The following is an 18403-nucleotide window of genomic DNA, read 5'->3' on the forward strand; positions in this document are numbered from 1 at the left end:
CTTAAGGTCTTAAGGTCTTAAATTTATTTATGTTTATATTTTGTGGACTTTAATTTCCTTTCTATTTTAATAGTTGTTAGTAAATACTCCACTAGAAATGTTAAAATTTTATTTTATTTATCAAAAAAAAAAAAAAAAAAATAAAAAATAAATTAAAAATTTTAAAATTTGTACGGAAGTAAAATGGATTAGTTTGTTAAAATTAGATTTTCTATGGATTGTTGATATTATAAACAAATTTTAGTAAAGAAATAATAAAATCAAATTTAATCCTTTTTAGAAAAACTGTTAGAAATATAAACTTGCTGTGAGCTCGTTTTCATGAAACAAAAAAATGTTCACTGAGTATATTATTTTTCAGTGTTCAGAAACGCAGTTTCCTGGACGTAATTCCTAAAAATTTTCCAATCAGTGTCACTTCCAAGATACTTGGATCTAATTTCGACGAATGATTGACAGTGGCAAAGAAAGTGCTCCAGAGTTTCACTGTCCTACCCACATGCTCTACATTCGTCTGAATCCGCACGGCCAATTCTGTATAAATGTGCTCGTAATCCTGTGTGTCCACTCAGAATACGTACCATCATACTAACTTCAGACTTGCTTATTTTGAGGAGATTTCTCGTCTTGTTCTCATCAGGGTCACCCCATAGGATCTTTAGGGTTCTACCCACCAATACGGTCTTAGATTTAATTCTATCACCTGATTCTGGGTCTTCAATATAGAACCCCAGGCCCACTTTATCCCCCAATTTCGAGCCATCCGTATAACACTGGATTCCTCCTGGTATTTGCTCTAATGTTCCGCATGACCAAGACATTCTATCTGGGATCAGTGTTACAAAATTTCCGACATATTCTGTGTCTGGTATGCGATTAGGTACGTTCGATGATTGTGTATAACCTTCCAATGTGTCCAGTATACATTCATGACGTGCCCTATAACCGCTTTTGGCCAGTTCGCCTAAAGTAAAGGGACGTTCGGCTGTAAGCGCCGCCTCATATCTTAAATATGTTTCAATGGGTGGAATATCTAGCAACGTTTCCAGAGCTTTGGTTGAAGTAGTACACATGTCACCATTTATACCCAAGCAGCAAGTACGCTGAACTCCCTGTAGTTTTTTTTTAGTAGTTCGTTTAAAGCGGTTTCCACCGATCGATCATTTAACTGGGGTATATGTTAATTTCAAGCATGCAGTGAATATTTGTGACAGATGTACGGAAACCACTCCCGCCTCCATCTGCAAAAGTGCAGGGAAAATGCCATCCGGCCCTGCAGCTTTATAGGGAGCAAAGCTCTTGATTGCCCCTTCAACCATGTCAGATGTAATAACTATTTCCGTGTTACCTGCATTTCTACTTTGGCATCTATATCCTCTTTATTTCGACATTGAAAAGTGTCCTGACCTAAACGGTTCTTTAGTAAGGTCCCGAACATTGTCCAATTAGTTTTAGACTTATTCCGAAACTTTATCGGCTTTGGTGGTGGCCTTAGTATTTTGAATCTTATGTACCGATGATCAGAAAAGGAGTGCTCGTCCGAAACTCTCCAATCCTGAATTTTGTTTATAAGCTCTTCTGAACATATAGTTATATCTAATACTTCTTCTCTGATTCTATTGACGAAGGTAGCTTTATTACCTAAGTTCAATGTTATCAAGTCTTTAGTATTAAGGAAATCCATGAGGGCTTGTCCCCTGCGATTGGTGTTTGTACTACCCCAAGCTACATGGTGGGAGTTGGCATCACAACCTATTACAATTTTCTTATTTTTCCTTTGTGACAATTCAACCAGTTTCATCAGATCCGACGTTGGTGGTAGTGTCGGAGAATCGAAGGGCAGGTAAACAGATGCAAGGAACATGTTGCCACGACCTTGCTTCAGCACCGTTGCATCCGATGTTGATAATCCTGTTGAGAGGAGAAAACATAAGTTCTTGTGACATAAGATACATGTTGTCGGGCGAGACCCTGTATCCGCGTAGAAAAGTTGGAAATTTACGTGATTTAATCCAGAAACCTTGTTGCGAATCGTCCAAGGTTCCTGGATTAAAGCTATATGTATTTTACCTGTGTTAATTTTAGCCATCAGAGCGTTGGTAGCTGTCTTGCTCCGATGGAGGTTTATTTGGATAACCTCAACCATGGTCATCCATTAAACTGTCTTCCAGCGAGTTGGTGGTCACCTCCTCGCTCTTTGGATTTGACTCCTCCGGATAGCCTGAAGTGGCAGGCATAGGAATAGCAGTATTTTTAATAGACACATTCCCAATTCTGGAGAGCACTGCCAGTACTTGCTAATGATGCTTTGGGTACTGTCTTAGGTGTTTTAGTGTGCTTGTCGGGGCCGGTTTTGACAGCCCTTTCAATCGGCGCCTTCCCAATTTTGGAAAGGGCAAATACACTTTCTTCTGGCGAGTTAATGGTAAATTCCTCGATTTTATGATTTGACTCCTCAATCAGGTGCCGGTAATGCCTGTCGGATTACCGGCATCGTAAACTGCATAGCAGAGATCATCCCGGTGACTACTTCTGGCAACTTTGGCGTAAGATGGCGGCTCTTTTCCTTTTCCTTCGTCTAGCTTCTCCTTCCTCGTTTTTCGGGGCTTCTTTTGAGATACCCTTACCTTCGAGGTTGATTTCGCCGACGTGTTCGTTTTCGGAATATCTGGCTTATCTTTGTTACCCTTACTCGCAGGATTCTCATTTGAGGTTCCTTTGAGTGAAGTATGGCTTGGCTTCGACTGTGTATAAGAAGACGGGGAGCTCTTTTTATACCCACCATCAAAAAAGATGGGGGGTATATTGATTTTGTCATTCCGTTTGTAACACATCGAAATATTGGTCATAGACCCATAAAAGTATATATATTCCGGGTCCTTATTAAATTCTAAGACGATCTAGCCATGTCCGTCCGTCTGTCCGTCCGTCTGTCTGTTGAAATCACGATAGGGACCAGACGAGAGGAGCTAGACAGTTGAAATTTTGCATAAATATTTTCTATTGTTAAGGTTTGTTTGGTATTGAAAATGGGCAATATCGGTCCACTTTTTCGGATAGCCCCCATACAAGTGGACCTGTAAAAAACAGCTTTAACGGGCATAACTGCTTTAGAAGTAAAAGTATAGCGAAAAAAAATCAACATAAATAAGTTTCATGTGAGCCAAAATCTTTCTACCAAATTTTTTGAGGATCGGTCCATTATTGGCCCTACCCTCCATATAAGGTCCCCTTTAGAAAATTACTTTAACTCTCATTACTGGTTCAAAAATGCGAGTATAACGATGAAATTCGGTACAAGTAAGTTTCTTAGAAACCAAAATCGCTCTAAGATCGACCCATAAATGACCCTATCCCCCATATAAGGTTCCCTTCTGAAAATTGCATTAACGCTCATTACTGGCTAAAAATACGAATATAGCAATAAAATTTTACACAATTAAGTTCCTCGCGAGCCAAAATCTTTTTAACTTTTATATGGATAGGTCCATAATTGGCCCTACTCGCCCTATTGGGTCCATTTCAGGAAATAGCTTAAACGCTCATTACTGTCTTAAAAATACGAGTAAAGCGATGAAATGCTACACACGTAAGTTTCTTACGAGCCAAAACCACCGTACCAATTTGTTTGGATCGGCCCATAAATGACCCTTCCCCCATATAAGGTCCCCCTCTGCAAATAACTACAATGCTCATTACTGGCTTAAAAATATGAATGTGACGAAAATTGACGCACATAAGTTTAATGCGTGCCAAAATCTCACCACCAAATTTAGGGAGGATCCGTCCATAATTTACCCTACCGTCCATATAAGGTCCCCTTCAGAACATTACTTAGACGATCACTACAGGCTTAAAAATTTGAGTTACGGTTATGAAATTCGCTCCGAATTTCATGCGGAATGGGTCTGTAATTCACAAAAGGTACCCTTCAGGAAAGAGTTTTGGTTAATAAAAATATAAAATACGAGTATAGCGCTGAAATTTTGCATAAACAAGTTCTATACATAATCTATGTACAAAATTTTATGATTATCGGTTCATAATTGACGCTCACGGTTTAGGAATTGAAATAAAATATTTGTTTTTTAAAAATTAATATTTTGTTAGTTCAAAAGAGCTCGGTCCATAATTGACTTAAGCCATATTCCAAATATCACCCTATTACGGCATACGGTTTGATGGTGGGTATATGAGATTCGGCACAGCCGAATATAACACTCTTACTTGTTCTTCTTAGGTTTATTCTCAGTTGTCAACTCCTCGTGAGACCTGATCCTTTTTGTCTCAGATCTTGTGAGAGAGTCCGATTTTTCCTTTGGAGTGTCGTGGGATTGACTAACTATGATTTCCTGAAGCATTTTTTTCAACTTCCTCCTCTGTGCTCCAGAAAGTCTTTTCTTAGTAATAGATAGTTTAGCTATGCTATCACTCACCTCTTTCACCATTTGCTCTACTTCATCCTTTTTGGGATTTGCTATAATGGTATTATTATTATCATCTGAGGATTCAGGGTCGGAGCCCTCACCTATATTTATAGGCTGAGGTAGCTTAGAGCTCTCTCCGAGTACATCCTTCTCTTTCACCCCTATATTTTTGCCAGTGGCAATGCTGTACACTTGACGCATTGTCCGCCAAGGAGGCCAAGGTACCCACCTCCGTTGTAGTATTTTGCTCACGATTGCAGGATGACGACGACACGTGAAATTAAAGTTGGGAGAGGACAGATGGTCCATCACCACCCCCTATCCGCCACCCGGGGACGCGCTCGGTAGGAAAAACTGGAAAACTCCCCCGAGGGTACGATATATAGATCTCGAGATATCTCACTTCAAAAATGAAAAACATTCCCGAAAGACTATCCGTTCCAAGGTTTTAAGTAGGAAGGACGTAAGACTTATCGGTCGATAAGACTTAGGTGTCGAATAGCTAGGTTTCCCTGGTTTGGGTATAAATATTACCCTTGCATCTTGCCATTTAACTGGGTTATATGTGAATTTCAAGCATGCAGTGAATATCTGAGACAGATGTACGGAAACCAGTCCCGCCTCCATCTGCAAAAGTGCCGGGAAAATGCCATCCGGCCCTGCAGCTTTATAGGGAGCAAAGCTCTTGATTGCCCCTTTAACCATGTCAGATGTAATAAGTATTTCCGTATTACCCTCCCCTTCCTCCAATATCGGTTCATCTATGTTATTCGATATATCGGGTGGGAAATGAGAGTTTATTAGAAATTTCATTGTCTCCTCCATATCTTCCAGCCTCCTGTCCGTGTCATCGATCATAGATTCCGGCTAAACATGAGTTTTGGATAGGAATTTTTTTTGTCTTCGATATGTCATTTACGCTATCTACCTGTTCACAGAAAAGTTTCCAGGAGTCTCGTTTGCCTCTTCGAACGATTTTCTTATATTCACCAAGTTTATTACGATACTCATCCCAGTATACGCCGTGTCCGGTTAAATAGTTTGCGAAGAGTCTTCCCAAGGTTCCGGATCTCCCCGGTTACCCAGGGTTTCCCTTGTTCAGATCTCCGCTCTCGCAGAGGGCAGCTGTCCCTGAACGATTCAAGCAGGGCATTTGTGAACGTTTCTACTTTGGCGTCTATATCCTCCTTATTTTGATATTGAAAATTGTCCTGACCTAAACGGTTCTTTAATAAGGTCCCGAACATTGTCCAATTAGTTTTAGACTTATTCCGAAACTTTATCGGCTTTGGTGGTGGTCTTATTTTGAATCTTATGTACCGATGGTCAAAAAAGGAGTGCTCGTCCGAAACTCTCCAATACTGAATTTCGTTTATAAGCTCTTCTGAACATATAGTTATATCTAATACTTCTTCCCTGATTCTATTGACAAAGGTAGCTTTATTACCTAAGTTCAATGTGATCAAGTCTTTAGTATTAAGGAAATCCATGAGGGTTTGTCCCCTGCGATTGGTGTTTGTATTACCCCAAGCTACATGGTGGGAATTTGCATCACAAACAGTCGTCGTCTACTTCCGTTCCCGATGAATCGTCGCGAGCCTGAACACTATTTATACTTGATAGTCCTGGACATAAATTTTTTTATTGATATAGATGCATTATATATTCAAAGGTCAATTTATCCCTCCTATGGCAACTTCCATATACCTCAGATCTGTATAAGTTTGTTTTCTTATGGTATATTAATGTACATATCTATAATAAAAAGTGCAAATATCTTATTAAGTAATTCATAATATTTCGCAAAATAACATTTTTCAACTAAATATTATTATATTTTAAAGATTTCCAAACATTTCGGATAACCGGTTTTTTTTATAGTGTCCTTATCGGGGCCGGTTTTGACAGCCCTTTCAATCGGCGCCTCCCCAATTTTGGAAAGGGCAGCTGCACCTTCTTTTGGCGAGTTAGTGGTACCTTCCTCGTTTTTAGGATTTGACTCCTTAACGTTATCAGTAGTTGCTACTGATGCTGTGGTCTTAGGTTTTTTAGTGTCCTTTTTTTTTTGTTGTAACAGCCCTTCTAATCGGCACCTTCCCAATTTTGAATTACTTCGCTTTAGAGGCGAAGTAAGCCCTACCTTAATCTTGGCAAGACTAGCCATAGAGTTCTGGTCGATAACTATTACAAATAAAGTTCCCTCAGGTTCTTCTTTCCTGTAAAAGACGTCCCAGCTCAACATTTTGACCTCCAAGAATTTCCAGTCGGATTAACGGCATCGTAAACTGCATAGAAGAAATCGTCCCGGTGTCTTCTTCTGGAAACTTTGGCGTAAGATGGCTGCTCTTTTCCACCGTCTAGCTTCTCCTTCCTCGTTTTTCGGGACTTCTTTTGAGATACCCTTACCTCGAGGTTGGTTTCGCCGACGTGTTCGTCTTCGAAATGTCTGGCTTGGCGTTGTCAACCTTACTCGTAGGATTCTGACTTGAGGTTCCTTTGAGTGAAGTGTGGCTTGACTTCGACTGCGTATTATAAGACGGGAGCTCTTTTTCTTCTTAGGTTTATTCTCAGTTGTCAACTCCTCGGGAGACCTGATCCTCTTTGCCTCAGATCGGGCATTTCCAAATTTTCTAAAAATAGTGCTGGCCAATTGGAATATTGTCAAATATTAGTGTATTAATATACTAATGCCTAGATTTGAGTTTTTTTCTCAAAATATAATCGTTTAAAATTTTTCTGAGATTTTATTTACAAATTTGTAAACGTTAAAATTAGAATTTTTTTATTTTATTTTAAAAGAGACCATAATTATTTTTTTGCTATCAACCTGAAATTGCCGAAAAAAAGCTTTATCTGAAAAAAAAAATTTTTTAAATCAACTCATTGCTGGCTTAAAGAAAGGTCGAGCCTACAATTAAATTCTTATATTTGTCAATGGTTTATTGAAGGTGTTTAAAGCTATTTGACGTTTATGAATACGATTTTCCTGAATTATATATTGAAATTATTTTAGTATCCTGAAAATTGAATAAATCCCTATGTAAAAAAATAATTTTTTGACAGTTGTATACAGCTTTCATTAATAAAATAACAATGCCGATTATTGCCAAGTGTAATCAATTTAATTTATTTTCCAAAATTTATTTTACGTGAAGCCTAAAATCCGTTCTAGAACCGTATATAATGCTCCGATAACTTTTATGTCAGTATCACCCTGTTATCATCCACACACTTTACAATTTGTCTATCTCGTTATTTAAATGTTAGTTATAAGTTTAAATATTTAATCATTACTCATTCATTCAATAAACGTGTTTAAGAATAGTTCGTCTATCTCGTGTACTTAATTTTACAATTAGCTCCACAATCCCTCACATAGGTTATGGGCCCAGAGCACCAAGTAAATTTTTAAAATTTAGTCGGTCGAGTGTTTGTTAAACATTTTTGTATTTTTGTTGAATATATTGTACAATCCCTCACATAGGTTATGGGCCCAGAGCACCAAGTAAATTTTTAAAATTTAGTCGGTCGAGTGTTTGTTAAACATTTTTGTATTTTTGTTGAATATATTGTTTCGTATATCTGTGAAAAATGTCAAGTTCGATGCAAATCGAAAAATTGAATGAAAACAACTATGCAAGTTGGTCAGTTCATATGCGGAGTCTTCTAATCACGTTGGACTACTGGACGGTAGTAGATGGTATATGCCCATTAACAGCAACGGCAGATGAGAAGGCGCAATGGAAAGTTCTGGACCAAAAAGCATTGGCTACAATCACGCTTAGTATTTAGCCCTCCGAGTTGATACATATAAAAAGTGTAGAACTTCTAGAGAAGCAGTGGAAAAACTTAACTCCGTTTACATAGCAAAAAGTCCTGCTCGAAAGGTGAATTGATTTAAAAAATTGGTACGTTTAAAAATCCAAGATTCTATTGGTTATACACAACAAATAAACGAATTTAGCAATTTGGTTGAATCTCTAAAAGAAATTGAAGTTTTTGTTCCCGACGATTTTATTAGCATTTTGTTGCTTTTTAGTCTCCCTGATGATTTTGACAGTTTTATAGTATCTATTGAAAGCAGAGACAAATTACCAACAATAGATCAGTTGAAGGTCAAAAGAACATCAACGGCGTGGCGAAAAAGCTATTGTAAGTGAAGAGCACGTATTTGCGGCGAATTCAAAACAAAAAGAAAGATTTAGAAATAAGTATCAAGCAAATAAAAATTATAGCAATGTAAAATGTTATACATGTGGGCCACATAAAGTCACAATGTAACAAGAAAGAAATTGTGATGAGTGTAAGAGAAAGTGATTTAAGCTCAAATGATAATGAGTGGATTGTTGACAGCGGAGCCTCATCACATATGAGTGGAAATAAAAAGTTATTCTCTTTATTAAAAGAGCATAAGCAAAAAGTAACAATGGCTTCAGGCGATTGTGTCGATGCAGAAGGCATAAGTAATGTAATAATAAAATCGGAGTTTGCCGACATTACTCTATGCAATGTTCTCTTTGTGCCGAAGTTAAATGCTAATTTTTTATCTGTGAATAAAATAAGCATGGTAACAATGTGCATTTTTCGAAAGAGAGTGTTATTGCAAAAATAAAATCTGGTGAGATGATTTTTAAAGCTCAATCGAATGATGGAATTTTTACAACAAATTTTCTGTCAAATGAACCAAAACAAAATGTGATGATGGTAAAATGCAAAAAAGACAATTGTGACATATGGCACCTAAGATTTGGCCATGTAAATATAAGTGATTTAGAAAAAATGTCAAAATATGAAATTGTCCGCGGGTTAAAAATTAAAGAAACACAGAATTTTTCTTGTGTAACATGTGATATGTGTAAGATTACGGTGCAACCCTTTAAAAGTTACAGGGAACGCTTTACAAAGTACCCATTGGAATTAGTGCACAGTGATATATGCGGTCCAATAAGGATTCCAAGTAAAGGAGGTTCGCGGTACTTTATATCGTTCATAGATGACTTTTCCCGCTTTACAACCGTGTATTTCCTGAAGAAGAAATCTGATGCGTTTACAGCATTTAAAGATTTCCACACAAATGCAGAAAGGCAGACTGGTTTGAAACTCAAAACCTTACGTTCTGACAACGGCTGTGAGTATCTCAGCAATAATTTTCAACATTATTTATCGTCATCAGGTATATTGTATCAGACTACGGTGTGTTATACTCCGCAACAAAACGGAATAGCGGAGAGGGCAAACAGAACACTTATTGAGATGGCCCGCTGTTTGCTGATGGATTCAGGTCTTTCACATACATTATGGTCGGAAGCGCTAAACACCGCAACATACCTTACGAGTGCTGGTTTGGGCGAAAGCCCAGTGTGCTTCATTTGCGTACATTTGGTTGTTTAGCTGTAGCTTTAGATAAAAAGCCTGGCCGCTCGAAACTTAAACCAAAGGGTAAAAAATATACATTTGTTGGATACGCACGCAAAACAAAAGGCTATCGCTTGTATGACAATGAAAGCAAGATGATTATTGTTGCTCGTAGTGTAATTTTCTTTGAGGATTCAAAATCTCAGTCAGCTGGTTTTGGAGAAAAAGAAATCAAAACAAAGAAAATAATACTGATGATTGGTTTGACATTGAACTTGAAACAAAAAGAAGTGCGAATATTGAATTAGATCAACCAATCATGCCAAATGTGGCAACAAAGAACAAAGTGAAGACGTTGAAAATGAAGAAAGCTCAGAGGACGAAAATAATAAGCTGGTGCAAAACGTAAGAGAGGAAGACCACGTTTAGAACGAACTGGAAAGGTAGATCGACCTAAAAAAGTTCGTGCGGTAGAAAGTGTAGATACCCTAAATGGTCTAACAGTTGTCAAAGAAGACCCCTACATGGTGCAGGAAGCAATGCAAAGAGAAAATGCAAATTTGTGGAAAGATGCTATGAAGTCTGAGTTCGAGACATTACAAAACAACAACACATGGGAGCTGGTAGAGAAGCCAATTAATAAAAACGTCATTGGTTGTAAGTGGGTGTTTGTTACGAAGAAAAACTCAATGCAGAAAAACAGTGAGTTGGTGATCATAGCTATTTATGTGGACGATATATTGTTGTCATGCTCATCTGACAAAACAATGAGAGAAGTTGTACGGAAACTTAATGAACATATGGACGCTGTGGATAGAGGTCCCGTAAAATACTATTTGGGTATGCAGATAGAGAGAGAGATGGTCTCAGAGGAGCTATAAAAATCCATCAATCCAAATACACACGTGATTTACTTCAACAATGGAAAATGACGGATTGTAAACCATCAAACACCCCGTTCGCAGCTGTTACTGTATTAGAAAAATGTACTAAAGAATGCTGTAGTGGTTATGAAGCAAAAACCTATCAGTCCCTAATCGGATCGTTGATGTACTTAGCTGTCATATCTCGTCCAGACATCGCACATATTGTGTTTAAGCTGTCGCAGTTCAACACGCACCCCGAAAAGGAACATTTCTTAGCAGCCAAGCATGTCTCAAGATATCATAAGCACAAACCCAATGGTACCTTATGTTATAATTCTACTAATGGTTTAGTGTGTTATACAGATGCTGACTGAGGCTCAGATAAAACCGATCGAAAGTCTTATAGTGGTTTCGTTTTATTTCTGGCTGGTGGCCAATATCCTGGGAATCCAAGAAACAAAGTATTGTATCCCTAAGTTCCATGGAAGCGGAATACGTAGCAATGTGCCAAGGAACTAAAGATGTTATATTTCACCGAAGCATACTATCAGAAATTGGTTTCCAAGAATACACTAAAACACCAACCACAATTATGTGTGACAACCAGAGTGCTATGTTTCTTGTGCAAAATCCAGTGGCACATAACAGAAGTAAACATATAGATATACGTTACCACTATATTCGTGAAAAATTTGATTCAAATGAAATTTTTATTCAGTACATTAGTACAAATGAAAATATTGCAGATTTGTTCACTAAATGTTTAGCAAAAGTAAAATACTTAAAATTTTGTAATATGTTAAATATCATGTTTTAAACAAAATCTGAAAATAGTACAAAATATGTTGTATTAGGAATTTTGTATTTATATGTATGTAAAGTATTTGGATTGAGGAGGAGTATGTCAGTATCACCCTGTTATCATCCACAATCCACACACTTTACAATTTGTCTATCTCGTTATTTAAATGTTAGTTATAAGTTTAAATATTTAATCATTACTCATTCATTCAATAAACGGGTTTAAGAATTTTACATATTTAAAAAAAAAAAAATTATGTTAAAATCGTAAAATAGGCTGTATATCAGAGTTCAGAAATATTCATATACGAACACTTAAATTGATACATTGGTAATAAATAGACATGAATGAAATTAGCAATTTATGTTTTTATACCCTACACCACTTTAGTGGGGAGGGTATATTGGATTTGTGCTGATGTTTGTAACGCACAATAATATTGGTCCTATACCCACCTTAAAGTATACCAATCGGCTCAGAATCATTTTCTGAGTCGATTTAGCTATGTCCGTCCCTCCATGTAAACCTTGTAATCAAACTACAGGTCGCAATTTTGATAATAATTCAATGAAATTTGGTACATGATCTTCTATTGTCCCAGGGACTATGAAAATGGTTAAGATCGGTCCATTATTTCACCTAGCCCCCATACAACTGAACCCCCCAATAGGGCTTGTAATCCTTGTAATCAAACTACAGGTCGCAATTTTGGAGATAATTAAATGAAATTTGGCACATGATCTTTTATGGTATCGTAGACGAAGCCTATTGAAAATGGTTAACATCGGTCCATTATTTCACCTAGCCCCCCATACAACTGCACCCCCGAATAGGGCTTTTAAAATTAGTAATCAAACTACAGGTCGCAATTTTGGAGATAATTCAATGAAATATGCACATGATCTTTTATGGTACCGTAGATCAAGCCTGTTGAAAATGGTTTACATCTGTCCATTATTTCACCTAGCCCCCATACAACTGAACCCCTCGAATAAGGCTTTTAAAACTTGTAATCAAACTACAGGTCGCAATTTTGGAGATAATTCAATGAAATTTGGCACATGATCTTTTAGGGTACCGTAGATGAAGCCTGTTGAAAATGGTTTACATCGGTCCATTATTTCACCTAGCCCCCATACAACTGAACCCCCGAATAGGGCTTTTAGGTTCATAATTATGTTTAATATACTCATATCTCGACAAAAAGCTGCAAAAACCAATTTGTATACAAGACTTGATGACCCCCACGAATTCCATAATAATAGGTTCTCATATAACCCTAGCCCCTATGAAAAGCCCCCATCAAAATTTCATTAAACGTCCACAATTTTATTCAGCAATAAACGGCTTAAGTATGTATATCTAAGGTAAGGTACAATTCAACTTAAATGCTTTATTATGGCAACTAAATCACATTATGTTTTTGTCAAAGGTGTAGGGTATTATATGGTCGGCCTCGCCCGACTATAATTTCTTACTTGTTTATTTTTACATTCGGAAGTGAGAAGCTAATTTTTGTTTTATTTTAAGCACACATAAATGAAAACATTTGTATTTTTTATTTTAGCACATATTTGTAAAGTGAATAGTGAAAAATAAAAAATGCCAAATACTCAAATATGTCAAGTCTTCTCATCACACTCATTAATATTTGTATACTGTGTGAGTTGATTGAAAATGAAAAAAATAAAAACAGGGTTTTTCACAATATACAAAAAACTCAACAAGCGCAAAAAAATACAAATATTCCATTTAGTTGCTTGACAGCATTAAACAAAGTAGGTTGCCGTCGCTTTGTTTCAGAAATTGCAAACATAATTTGTAAAACTAAAAACAAAAATTGCAAAAACGTTCGTGTTTTATCAACAATGAAAATTCGTGTAAATTTTAAATGAAAAATATTCTTTGCTTTAAATTTTCGAATGCTAGAGTGCAAAATAAAATATGCTCATTCATTTGAGTAAAGTTTACGAAAATATTTCTGTATTCTTTCTCAATTTTGTGTATGAAAATAAAAAAAACAATACATACAAGAATGAATAAAGCAAAACCTGTTTTGTCTTTTCGTACATGTGTAGATGATAACACAACAAAAATATTTTTTTTTCATTTACATGAACGTGAGTGATAAATGAAAGAATATTTGGTACTCTGCTGTATATCCTCAAAAAATAACTTTTTAAAACAGAATCGGACGTGGCTTCCAATATACATATCTATGACTGGTCGAGAAAATAGTAAATGGAAATTTTTTAACAAAAATATATTCCGATCAAACAAACCAAAGAATATACAGTTCAATTTCCGCGCTTTGTATTTAACTTGATTAAATTAAAATCTCCGAAGGAACCGATTTTTTCCACGATGCCACAGAGACCAAAAATAACTCGTCCACTTAATCAAATGACTGTAATTGTGATTTATTTCATGTTTTTAAAAATAAAACTCTCAGAATAGAAGTTATAAAATAATTTTTACTTAAATGGTTTGGTATAGCTTTTATAAGGTATGTTTTGTAAACACAGATTTATGCTAGGCAATGTTACTTTGATTTTGTATTAAAATATTTTATTAAAATTATGGTGAACAGTACATAAGATTCGACACAACCATGTAAAAAATTCTTACTTGTTTTTTATATTATTATAAATAATACATTTTTTTAACATAAATCTTTCTTGTGTTTTTAGGCCTAGAACTTGGTGTTGCTGAACACACCCTTATGAAAATTATTTGTGATGCAACCGGCCGTAAAATGGACTTTATCAAGTCACAAACTCACTTAACTGGTGATTTAGGCATTGTTGCTGAGCAATCGAGGATGGCTCAAAGAATGATGTTTAAACCTGCCCCATTGACAATTATGGGTGTTTTTAAAAAGTTAAAAGAGATTGCCAAAGCACCTGGTAAAAACAAAGTTGTACCGATAAAAGATGTATTTATAGCATGTCGCAGTTCCGAAGCAAGATTTTTTATAAGATCTTTAATAGGCAAACTTCGTATAGGTATTGCCGAACAAAGTTTACTTAATGCTCTGTCGACAGGAATTGTGAAGGCCAATAATGTAGATAATCTGAAGAAAATGAGTGAAGATACATTAAAAAATAAAATTGAAGCAAATGCTATGATCTTAAAAACCACGTACTGGTGAGTGTAATTAAATAGTTATGTACATATGTATATATGTATACATTAGTTTTTTAACTTTTATACAATTTTTGAAAATTTCAATTCGGCCCTACTCATTCCACACAGATTATAAAAAAGTTCGTAGAAAATGCATATCACTTTTCCCCGCGCGTTATAAGAATATGCACGGAGGTTAATCCCTCTTCCCATTTTAGTACCCTAAAATTCATGTCAATTTGTTTGTGAGTGGTTTTAAAAAATCGATTGCCGCGTAAGGTTTTTGCACCAAAATGAGCCGAGAAACAGATTTTCGTTATCAAAACAATATTGGCTACCACATATTGATGGGGCCCAATTTTGGTTATAACCCTAATGCAGTTCGATCGGACAGTCCCGAACTACCTATTTAACCTACCACTTAGGGTTACCCTTAGCCACCGACTAAGCAGGGCAAGGATTTCTTTTAAAATGCATGTTTGTAGTCAGTAACTCAAAATAACTCTTAACTATTTTTCTTTTCGAATCAACGGATTTGTTACAATTCTTTGATTCGAAACATCGATTTGTTGTAGCGTATTTTAGCATATTTTGTTATAAATGCATAAATTTCATATTTAGCTTAAATTTGCATATTTTTTCAATACTTCTAACATTTGTATTGCATATTTTTCAATGAGAGGTTGAAGATTTCTTTTGGGGTTAGCAGGGCAGCACCCAAGATCTTAGCTCTGCGAGACCCTAATGTTGGGCAGTTACATAAGATATATTCTGAGGTTTCATCTTGCCATAACGGCATTTAAAGTGCAAATCTAGCACATTTTTCGTCGGCTGCACTTATTTTTTAGAAAAACTTGTTAGATGCTTTTTAGCATTTTTTTGTCTTTTGCTAGAAATTTTTAGCATTAGAAGTGCATTTTTGGCATTTTTCTTCTACTTTGCACTTTTTATAATTAAAGAACTTTATAATTTAATTTATCTAAAGAACAGCAAAAATTTTGTTTCGAGATGTTTTGTGAAATTTTAAGAATTCTCATGAAAACTTTTTGCATATGTTTATTGTAATTTATAATTAAAAAAATATAAATTAAACTAAGAAGTGAATTGTATATATATTATATACAGTGCGTGACAAAAATGTTTAAATGATGGTAAAATATTTAAACTTTTGGTCTAATTTTTAGCTCTTTCAGAGATCTGTTGTGTTTTTACATGGGTGTTCGTAATTGTAAACCCCATTTTTACCATAAATTCTCAATCGGGTTTAACTCTGGCGACTGTAGGGGCCAATATAGCTATAAAATTGTAACGCTTTATTGAAAAATCTACTGTTTTTAGGCGAATATTTGGGGTCATTATCGAGTTGCATCATAGTATTTTCATCGTTTTATTTATTTTAGTTTAAAAATATCTTCAATAAATACAGTTTTAAAAAACATAAAACTTTTTTAAATTTAGTTTTTAGTGTAAAAAAATAAGACCGAAGGTTTATATATTTGACCATCATTTACACATTTTTGTCTCACACTAATAACTCTAGTTTACAACGATTTTTTCAGGATATAAAACTTTTATCTAGAACGTAAATTTTTTTAATTATTCATTAAAAATAAAATGCTAAAAAAGGGGTTAAATTTGGGAGAAAATATTTAATATTTATAGTTTTAGTTATTTTTATACAAACAAATTTATGGGTCTTATTCACAACACTTAAGCAAAGGTATTCTTATCACAAAAATATTGAAAATTCAGTTGAAATAGATAGAATAGATGTCAGGTTTATTACTCATACATCCAAGAGTTTTTCGGAAAAAATATAAATGTTAATGAGGGATATATTCAAATACCTGAGTTTGTAATTCTGGAGTTTGTAATTGGAATAAATTGTCAATATTTTTGAAATTATTTTTTTTTTTTATTTCGCAACTTTTCAGTTTTTACTCATTTGGTGAATTTTTTACGAAATTTTGAAACATTTTTTAAACTTTTAAACTTTAATTATCTTCTTAAAATTTTAACCAATGTCGTTTATAGTGGGAATAAAAACGGAGCAGTTTTAAAAATAGAAAATTTACTTGTTAAGTATATAAACTTTATCCTTATTAAATTCTAAGATGATCTTGCAATGTCTGTCCATCTGCCTTGAAAGCATGATAAGGTCCGAACGGAAAGAGCCAGAAGGCTAAAACTTTCCACAAATATTTCCTACAGACAAGGTTTCTTTCTCGGGGGAGTTTTCCCGTTTTTCCTACCTAGCGCGTCCCCGGGTAGCGGATAGGGGGTGGTGATGGACCATCCGTTCTCCCCCAGTTTTAGTTTCACTCAAAAAACTGGAAAACAAAAACATTGAAAGTAAAAATTAAAAGATAAAAGTTACGGTGTAGGGCCTAAATAAACCAGTACCGGCGACAAGTGTTGATCCACTCCACTACTACAGAGGTGGGCCTCCGTGGTGGACAATGTGTCAAGTGTATAGCATGCCATTGGAAAACAAATATGGGGTTGTACTCGGAGAGAGCTCTAAGCTACCTCAGCTTTTAAACATAGGTGAGGGTTCCGACTCTGAATCCTCAGATGATAATAACACCATAATAGCAAATCCCAAGAAGGATGAAGTAGAGCAAATGGTGAAAGAGGTAAATGATAGCATAGCTAAACTACCTATTACTAAGAAAAGACTATCTGGAGCACAGTTAGTCAATCCCACGACACACCTAAGGAAAAATCGGACTCTCTCACAAGATCTGAGGCAAAAAGGATCAGGTCTCCCGAAGAGTTGACAACTGAGAATAAACCTAAGAAGAAAAAGAGCTCCCCGTCTTCTAATACGCAGTCGAAGCCAAGCCACACTTCACTTAAAGGCACCTCAAGTCAGAATCCTGCGAGTAAGGTTGACAACGCCAAGGCAGATATTTCGAAGACGAACACGTCGGCGAGGGTATCTCAAAAGAAGCCCCGAAAAACGAGGAAGGAGAAGCTAGACGGTGGAAAAGAGCCGACATCTGAACTGGCTGAAACTGGCAAAGAAGAATGAACTTCCGGTGCTCTTAAAGTCCACTGTCTACATAAAAGGATGAGACAGTAAACTATCTAATGTACGTATACTAAAAATTCTTGGAGGTCAAAATGTTGAGCTGGCTGTGGAAAAATGGGATGTCTTTTACAGGAAAGAAGAACCTGAGGGAACTCTATTTGTAATAGGTATCGACAAGAATTCCATGGCTGGTCTTGCCAAGAATAAAGATAGGGCTTACTTCGCTTCTAAAGCTGTCATATTCAAAATTGGAAAGGTGCCGATTGAAAGGGCTGTTACAACAAGCCTCGAAAAGGACACTAAAAGACCTAAGAACACAGCATCAGTAGCCACTACTGATAAGGTTGAGAGGTCAAATCCTAAAATCGAGGAAGTTACCACTAACTCGCCAGAAGAAAGTGCAGCTGCCCTTTACAAAATTGGGAAGGCGCCGATTGAAAGAACTGTCAAAACCGGCCTCGACAAGGACTCTGAAACACTTACGACGGTACCCAAAGCATCATTAGCAAGTACTGGTAATGTTGAGGAGCCAAATCCTAAAATCAAGGAACTTGGGAAGATGTCGATTAAACAATCTCATATTCCAATGCCAGATAAGGACACCGCAGTGCCATCAATAGTACACACTGCACCAATAGCCAATTATGTCTACCCGGAGGAGTCAAGTCCAAAGAGCGAGGAAGTAAAAACCAACTCGCTGGAAGACAGTTTAATGGATGACCATGATTGAGGTTATCCAAATAAATATTTCTTCGGATTTGATGTAGGTAGGTAGGTTGATACTATATTACAT

The 18403-nt window shown here is 36.0% G+C and overlaps 1 protein-coding gene across 2 annotated transcripts in view; it reads left to right on the forward strand.

Annotated features, from left to right (window-relative positions):
• LOC119600200 (DNA ligase 1) overlaps positions 1 to 18403 on the forward strand; it is a 166086-nt gene that overhangs the window by 130461 nt on the left and 17222 nt on the right. For both annotated transcript variants that reach the window (XM_037950296.1, XM_037950297.1), the window contains one exon: positions 14141 to 14597. In XM_037950296.1, the coding sequence (XP_037806224.1) occupies positions 14141 to 14597 (457 nt within the window). The remainder of the gene's footprint in view (positions 1 to 14140; positions 14598 to 18403) is intronic.

Source organism: Lucilia sericata, unplaced genomic scaffold, assembly GCF_015586225.1.
Source record: "Lucilia sericata isolate MDLA Ls3-8-SP2 unplaced genomic scaffold, ASM1558622v1 Contig000107F_arrow, whole genome shotgun sequence".
Classification (NCBI taxonomy): Eukaryota; Metazoa; Arthropoda; class Insecta; order Diptera; family Calliphoridae; genus Lucilia; species Lucilia sericata.